The 8612-nt window shown below is 42.2% G+C and overlaps 1 protein-coding gene across 1 annotated transcript; it reads left to right on the top strand.

The window, feature by feature from the left end:
- The first annotated feature begins 4931 nt into the window (after positions 1 to 4931).
- On the top strand, positions 4932 to 7035 carry LOC147423212 (uncharacterized). Its single transcript, XM_086501458.1, has 2 exons — positions 4932 to 5173; positions 6423 to 7035. Exons 1-2 carry the CDS (start codon positions 4932 to 4934, stop codon positions 7033 to 7035), a joined length of 855 nt encoding a protein of 284 aa, XP_086357584.1.
- The last annotated feature ends 1577 nt before the right edge of the window (positions 7036 to 8612 follow it).

Raw genomic sequence — 8612 nt, forward strand, 5'->3', positions numbered from 1 at the left:
TTCTCAACAACATAAGAAGGAGCCGAAGGTTAGCATGCTTGAAAAATTTGATGAGACTAGATCAAAGTTTAGAGGTTTTCTCCGACAAGTGCGTCTTTTCATTCGAATGCAATGAGAGCGTTATCCAGATGATGCCTCTCAAGTAGGCCTTATTGGGACCCTCCTCTCAGGTAGGGATCTCTCTTGGTTTGCTCCCTTACTTGAAAAAGAATCTACTCTCCTTCATGACTTTGAGGCTTTTGTGCGGGAGTTCTCTGCAACCTTTGGGGATACTGATAGAGCAAGGGTTGTTGAAACCAAACTTAGAAATCTCCGCCAAGGATTAAGACCTGCATCGGTCTATGCATTTGAATTTCAACAGCTCACTTGTGATTTGACTTCGCGTGAGGAATATTTCATTAGCCAATTTCAGTGGGGATTAAAGGATGACGTAAAAGACCTTTTATTGACTATGCCAAAGGTTCACACACTAAGCGAGTTCATCTCTCAAGAAATTGAATGTGATAATCGACTATTTGAGAGGAGACAAGAGAGGCGTCTTGGGGCTACATTGCGACCCCAAACAAAAGTGACACATAATGGCTACACACCTCAACAGGGCCATGAATCAAGTGTTGAGCCCATGCAAATTGATTCTGTCTCAGCCCAAGAGAAGCAAAGGCAACAAATTAATGGCTTATGTATGTATTGCGGAGAGCAGGGGCACATAGTTCGACAGTGTCCAAGGAAGAGAAGGATGAAGGTTCATGGTGCAATGGCCTCAACGTGTTCGGGAAACATGGACGTCCAACCCCAATAGAGACCGACTGGTTGGACAAAAGACAAGAAAAAAAAGGTCTCTTTCTTCCCGTTGATTACACTTCAAGTTTATGCTACCAATCAAGATCCATATGCCGGGTAGGCACATGGATTGTGAAGCATTACTAGATTCAGGTGCAACGGCGCGCTTCATGGACAGAGAATTTGCAAAAGAACAAGGCATACCACTTGTGGAGAAGTCTAATCTAGTAATAACTGTAGAAGTCATTGATGGTCATCCCCTCGCTTCAGGGGATGTCAGGTATGAAACTCGCCCCATAGAAGTAACATTGCAAGAGCATGTTTCAAGAATAGCATTCAATATTATACAAAGCCCACGCAGTCCAATTGTTATTGGGCTACCCTGGCTTGAATTACATAATCCTGACATCGATTGGAGGGCTTGGACAATTGAACCACGAAAAGTCCAAAAGAATAAGGGAAGGCATAATAGGCCTATATATCTTGGAGCCAAGGTCTTCATGCGTGCAACAAAAAAGTATCCAACTTTCTTGATATTTGCAACACCAACCGACACGTCGACAACAAAAGTCATGGAGGAATTGCCACATCAATATCAAGATTGCAATGATGTTTTTGAGAAGAAGAATTCATACGTCTTACCAGAGCATCGACCCTATGATTGTGCTATAGAGCTTCAGGAGGGAACCCAACCCCCTTTTGGCCCAATATACAAGCTATCTCAAGATGAATTGGTAGAATTACGAAAAAATATTGATGAGAATCTTGCTAAGGGGTTCATATAGCATTCAAAGTCCCCAGCGGGAGCTCCAATATTCTTTGTAAAAAAGAAGGACGGAACTCTCCGGATGTGCGTGGATTATAGGGGCCTAAACAAGATCACCGTCAAGAATTGCTATCCCCTTCCCTTGATCCCAGAGATTCTTAAGCGCCTTGGCAAGGCAAGAATATTTACAAAAATAGATCTTTGTGGTGCTTACAACCTAGTCAGAATCAAAGAAGGTGATGAATGGAAGACATCCTTTCGAACAAGGTATGGCCACTTTGAATATACCGTCATGCCATTTGGTCTTACAAATGCCCCAACTGTTTTTCAACATTTAATGAACGGTATCTTTCGGGAGTATTTGGATTATTTTGTGGTAATATATTTGGATGATATCTTGATATTTTTCAAGGATCAAGAAGAGCATGAGCACCATGTACAATTAGTGCTTGAAAAGCTTCGTGTATCAAGGTTATATGCAAAGTTGGAGAAGTGCACTTTTCATCAATCTAAGGTGGAATTTCTTGGTTATGTAATTTCTGAAAAGGGAATCCTCATTGATCCAAAGAAGCTTCAAACCATCCTTGATTGGGAGACACCCACCTCGGTAAGAGATGTTCAATGTTTCCTCGGATTTTCAAATTTTTATCGTATCTTTATACAGGGATACTCCAAGGTGGTTACACCACTCACAAGGTTGACAGGCCATAATAAGTTTGTCTGGGACTCAGAGGCCATGAAAGCATTTTAGACTCTCAAGCAAGCTTTCGCGATCGCGCTTATTCTAATTCACACAGATCCTACAAATCCTTTCATTCTAGAAACAGACGCTTCATATTTTGCCCTTGGCGCTATTCTATCCCAAGTAGGAGAGGATGGTCGAGTACATCCAGTGGATTTTCATCCCCACAAGTTCTCACCTACAGAAATCAGTGAAATCCATGACAAAGAGCTCTTAGCAATCATCGACTCCTTCGACACTTGGCGTCACCTACTTGAAGGAGCTCCTCATAAGATCATTGTCTATACAGATCACAAGAATTTGGAATACTTCATGACATCCCGCGTCTTGAATCGTCACCAAGCCAGGTGGAGTGGTATCCTATCAAGGTTTGATTTTCTTATCTCTTATAGACCTGGCCGTCAGTAAGCTAAGCCAGATGCCTTATCAAGAAGATCCTACCTTGCACCTAGAGAAGGTGACGCAGCATTTGATCAACAAGAGTCAGTGATTTTGAAACCTAAGCAGCTTAAGCTAAACGCCACAATGAGCCAAGATCCTCAAGATTCTACTTTTCTTTCTAAGGTGAAGAAGCAGATTGCCAAAGACCCACTTTCTCAGAACATTAGACAACAACTACAAGGACAAGAGGTTAATGAGGACTTTCAAAGAATTGATGGACTAATTTACTATAACTGTCTTCTCTATATTCTGCTAGGACCAACACGCTTGGAGGTACTTCAGCAACGGCATGATCTTCCATCAGCAGGGCATTTTGGGGTTAGTAAGACAATTAAGCTTCTCTCCCGTGACTTTTGGTGGCCTCAAATGTGGAAGCTTGTCAAGGAGTATGTAGGCACTTGTGACACTTGCAATAGATCAACGGCCCCTCGTCATCATTCTCATGGGTTACTCCACCCCTTTCCCATTCCAAGCAAGCCATGGTCATCCATCTCCATGGATTTCATTGTAGAGCTATCCTTGTCACAAGGATTTGACTCCATTTTAGTAGTCGTGGATCGGTTTACAAAAATGGCACACTTCATTCCAACCACCAAAACCATCACCAACGAAGGTACGACCAAAATCTTTCTATTAGGATTTGGATCGTGCTAGCTATGGTGGATGAATGAGAAACATGGTTCAAGTGTGTGAGTGTGTGTAAGCAAGGTTATCACTCAAGTGAATTAGGTTCCAAGATAGATTAGCTTGGACTCATAAACACAATCTTGAGTATTGACTTAGCTTATCACAAGCTCACCATAGACAAGCATGTAGTGCAAAATGAGTTGTTGTTTATTGATTCAAGAAATGAGCTTTAAGTAGATCTACAGCCTTGCTCCACAGTATGTGGGATAAATCCACTCTCCTCTCCTTGAATCACACCTTAGGACAAAGCTCACACTTTACAATCCTCCCCTTGAGGTTTGGACTAAGACAAGATACTAAGATGCATGATCCACACAGGCTAACAAAATCCACACAGGATGGTGATATCCACACAGGAAAATAAAGTCCACAAAGGATGGTGATATCCACACAAGATGGTAAAATCCACACAAGAACAATCCACAAAGGATGGTGATGTCCACACAGGATGATAAGCTGGTATCCACACAAGAAAAAGTCCTCCCTACAAGTAGAGAGTCTGCATCTTCAAAATGGGTCTTCCCAAATGCTACCTTCGTCTTCGTCCTTTTTGTCTTCTACTATGTTATCTGATCCTCTGTCAGGTCTCTTGCCTTCGTTGCTTCTACTGTTGCTTTCACTTGCTTCATGGTTTGACTTCGTATCCTTCCCTCGAACAAGTACTTCTGTCCCCCTTGTTGTGGTACAATCAGGCTTTATTCCATGCGTCATAATGACATGCAACAATATGCGAAAATATCCTATGAAAAGGTTTATGCAAAAATTAATGCTCTCTTCCATCTTGGTTATACTCCGAGAGCCCAAGCATGCGGAATTTCTCATACAATTTGTCACAAATTCTTCACACATGGAGAGATTTTAGCGATTTGGAGACTCTCCAATGCCAATTTCTATCCCATCACAAAAGCACATAATGTCATACATGTAGACAAATATAATTAGAAGAAAGTGTTGTGCTTGACTGTAAGATTTCAATTTGTACTTTGGATTTTTGCTTCAATGTGAAGCTCCTCTTCACTGTCGGTGAAGCCCCTCTTCACAATGAAGTGATGCTCCTTTGAATTCTTGGTGATTCTTTGAAGATTTTCTTTGAGATGAAGCCTTTTGAAATTTGCCTTTGGTTGCTTTATCTCTTCCACTCGGAGTTCTTTGATGCCTTTGAGGCTTTGAAAGCTTTCGGGTTTATTTGCCTTGCTGCAGTTTGGTGGGAGCAGGACCTTGAGCTTGGAAGCTTTGGGCTTCTTGGAGGTTTTCTTTGGAGGTTCGAGATAACAAGCTCGTGAGACTGTCCCCTTGAGGGAGTTGGCCGCAGGAAGATTGGAGCTCTTGAGGCCGGGCCTCTTGAGGTGCTCGGAGTTTTGAGGCAGCAGGCTGTGGGAGCAGGGGCTTAAGAAAGCCTTGCCTTGGAGTTTTGAGGTCGGATGCAGTGGGACCCGGTGCTTAGGAGTTGGCAAGCAAGCGTTTAAGGCAGCCCGTAGGAAGGTGGGCCCTGTAGGGGCGGACCCGAGATGAGTAATGCCGCGGGATGGACCTCTTACATGGTCGGGTAAGACGGGCAGTGTTCGGGCATGCGCGGGCACACCGAGCAGCAGGGCAACTCGCCGGGCAGGCGTGGGCAGAGCGCCGATTAAACTCCGGGAAGCGCCAAAAAAAGGTTTTGGGCAAGGCGCGCAGCGCCTATGGGAGTCTACCCCAGCGGACCCGCCAGGCTCCAAAAACCATTTGATTGCACTTTCGCATCCGCCTAGCTCGCCCAAGTTAGGCAAATCCAATTTGAGCCTTGGACCCCACAAGGCAAGAAAAGCCTTTCCAATTCGAGCTAGCCACCAAGCCAAAGTGCTTCTTTGTGTAAGGCCTCCAAAAAATACGTTCTTAAGCCGAATCGACAGGCCCTTTCCCACACACACACACACCTAAATATAGGCAATCTTGAAGATGGAGTTTGAGAAGCTTTTGAGCTCGGATTGCAAGGCTTGAAGGCTCTACGGAGAGCTTGCATTGAGCACTTCGAGATGAGGTCAATGTTGTTAGGAGATTGCAAAGGTGGAGAGATTAATTGGAGGTGCAAATCACTAGAAAATTGACACAAGAATGGCTTGCAAATGCAAAAATTGAATGCTTATCTTCTCCCTAATCAAGCCTATTTAGCCATGGAGGGTAGTGGCCTCTTGGGTGCGCCAAGGACATGACCACACACAACTAGATTAAGGCCTAATTAGTGAGATGCAACTAGTCATGAATAATGTTAATTGGCCATGATAATGAAATCCTAATCCATCTAATGGAGATGCTAATGATTAACACACACTAATGCATAATGAAAATCCTAGCTAGCACACCGTAGCTCTGATACCAAATGTTAGGATTTGGATCGTGCTAGCTATGGTGGATGAAAGAGAAACATGGTGCAAGTGTGTGAGTGTGTGTAAGCAAGGTTATCACTCAAGTGAATTAGGTTCCAAGATAGATGAGCTTGAACTCATAAAAACAATCTTGAGTATTGACTTAGCTTAGCACAAGCTCACCATAGACAAGCATGTAGTGCAAAATGAGTTGTTGTTTATTGATTCAAGAAATGAGCTTTAAGTAGCTCTACAGCCTTACTCCACAGTATGTGGGATAAATCCACTCTCCTCTCCTTGACTCACACCTTAGGACAAAGCTCACACTTTACACTTTCTACAACATATCTATCATTATCACGGATTACCGGATGACATAGTTCCTGATCGAGGCTCACAATTCATCTCTAGCTTTTGGAAAAGAGCTACTCGGAGTACAAACCAACCTCTCCTCAGCCAATCACCCACAAAGTGATGGACAAATAGAGAGAGTAAATCAAATTTTGGAACAGTATCTTCGCTGTACTATCAATTATCACCAGGATAATTGGGTCGATCTCGTACGGCTAGCAGAATTCTCCCATAATAATAGTTTTCATGCCTCCATCCGTCACACTCCATTCTTTGCTAATTATGGTCAACATCCCAAAGAGGATATCCACAGACACTATCAAGTGAAGAATCCAGTTGCTATTCATCTTACACAACAATTATCTGCAATTCACAAAGAACTTACGATTCATATCAAAGAAGCTCAATCCAAGTATAAGGAAAGTGCAGATCTCCATCACATGCAGCATCCAAATTACAAAAAAGGGGATAAAGTGTGGCTCCTCCGACGTGATCTACGTTCATCTCGTCCCTATCAAAAGCTTGATTATCGAAGGCTTGGCCCGTTTAAAATTATCCGTCAAGTCAATCCAGCTACCTATCGACTCCGATTGCCCTCATCCATGAAAATCCATTCGGTCTTTCATGTCTCAGTCCTAGAACCTTGTCACACATCTAAGATCCCAGGAAGAGCCCTACAACCACCTCCTCCGGTTGAGATTCAAGGACATGAAAAATATGAGGTCGAGAAAGTCCTAGATTCTCAACTTTCGCGTGGCAGGTTACAGTACTTGGTGCATTGGAAAGGCTATGATGTTAGTGAACGAACCTGGGAACCAGCACACAATCTACAAAATGCATCTCTCAAAGTCCAAGAGATCCATCAACAACATCCATGGATGCCCAACTCAAGGAGCACCACAGCTCCTCGTGGAACTCGTCACTAAAGGAGGGGGTAATGTCATGGATGCTTGAGAGTGGATCGCTGCCTGCATGATCGCCTATGTCATCGCCTACATCTTGCTAGAAGATTCTAGAAGTTTTTAGAAACATGGAGAAGATTCCGAAAGAATCTAGAAGTTTCTAGATAGCTCTAGAAAGATGAAGAAGGATCTAGAAGAACTAGAAGGATCAAGAAGTTTGTAGAAGCTTGGAGAAGATTCCAAAAGAATCTAGAAGTTTCTGAAAAGCTCTAGAAAGTTGAAGAAGGATCTAGAAGGTTCTAGAAGGATCCATAAGGCTCTAGAAGAATCTAGAAGGATCTAGAAGGATCAAGAAGTTTCTAGAAGCTTGAAGAAGATTGTGAAAGAATCTAGAAGTTTTTGGAAAGATCTAGAAAGTTGAATAAGGATCAAGAAGGTTCTAGAAGATTCTAACCTCCTCAAGAAGAACCTAGAAAGTCCTAACCTCCTCAAGTAACCTCCTCAAGCACTAGTATAAATAGGGGTCTTGGGCCACAAGCCCCTCAGTCTTGCCAACACGAGTTGTCAGGCTCCTATGAGGAAAGCCCTCTTCTAGTTCTTGTTTTATGTTAAAATATTGTCCTTGCAATCAAGCCTTGTCTTGTACTCGAGTCATGTAATCCAAGTCTTGTATCTAGCTCTCTTAATAAAATATTAATTCTTGTAATCAATATTAAGCTTATCATAAAATCCAAGTTCTTGTACATTGTGAGCGCCTCCTCTTGCTCTCTTCTAGCTCTATATGCACTCATAACAGTCCTCTATTCAGCAGCCTCCTACATGAAGCAACCATTGTCAGGGGCTGGAGAAAGCATAGCGTCACTAAAGAGAGGACTCACAATCAACTTCTTGAGAAAGAATAGTGTCATTGAAGAGAGAACTGGAAAACCTTGTAGGAGACGACGAGGAGAAGGAGAGTGTGATATTTTCTTTAAATGGCATGAGAATGAAATAAAATAGCTCTCATAACAATGAGAGAAAAAGTAATAATAGTAGACCGATATTTGTAGGCGATGTTTGACGTCGCAAGGCACTATCTTGATACTTGAACAAAGCTTTGTTAGCATGGGAGCTGGAAGAGAGACTGCTTACGGGGCTAGCTTTGATGGTCATGATTTTGATGATGGTTTTCTAAATAATACCATAGTCGTTTTTGAGGGAATTGTTTATCTTTGAGGCTTTTACAGTCCTAGTCATGTTTTTCAGTATATTTTGTTGATACTTTCCTATATACTTCTCATATGTTGTAATTATATCTTGGTGATAAATTTTGAAATTTTACGATCTAGCAGCGTTCCCTAGAGTTCCTTAATACCAAGGTACTTGACATCATGATGCTGCCATAATAATTTGTCTTCATATATTTTGATGGCAGATGTCATTATAGACGGTGATAAAATTCATGCAAGGGGATTGTTACTTCATGTCTCTTTAATATATGATTCTTCGAGCCATATAGCTATGACATGGATCAATATTGTCATGGGTATTTCCATCTTATATTTCTATTTCAAAAAAATTATTTTGATTCACTGAGAGCGTCCTTGATGCCATGGTACGTA

Source organism: Adiantum capillus-veneris, chromosome 26, assembly GCF_014529385.1.
Source record: "Adiantum capillus-veneris isolate H3 chromosome 26, ASM1452938v2, whole genome shotgun sequence".
NCBI lineage: Eukaryota > Viridiplantae > Streptophyta > Polypodiopsida > Polypodiales > Pteridaceae > Adiantum > Adiantum capillus-veneris.

Excerpts from the sequence above, each read along its gene's own strand:
- LOC147423212 (XM_086501458.1), top strand. The coding sequence starts at position 4,932 with ATGCCGCGGGATGGACCTCTTACATGGTCGGGTAAGACGGGCAGTGTT. Across the intron at positions 5,174-6,422 it reads CATCCGCCTAGCTCGCCCAA|ACACTATCAAGTGAAGAATC; the intron begins GTTAGGCAAATC and ends GGATATCCACAG.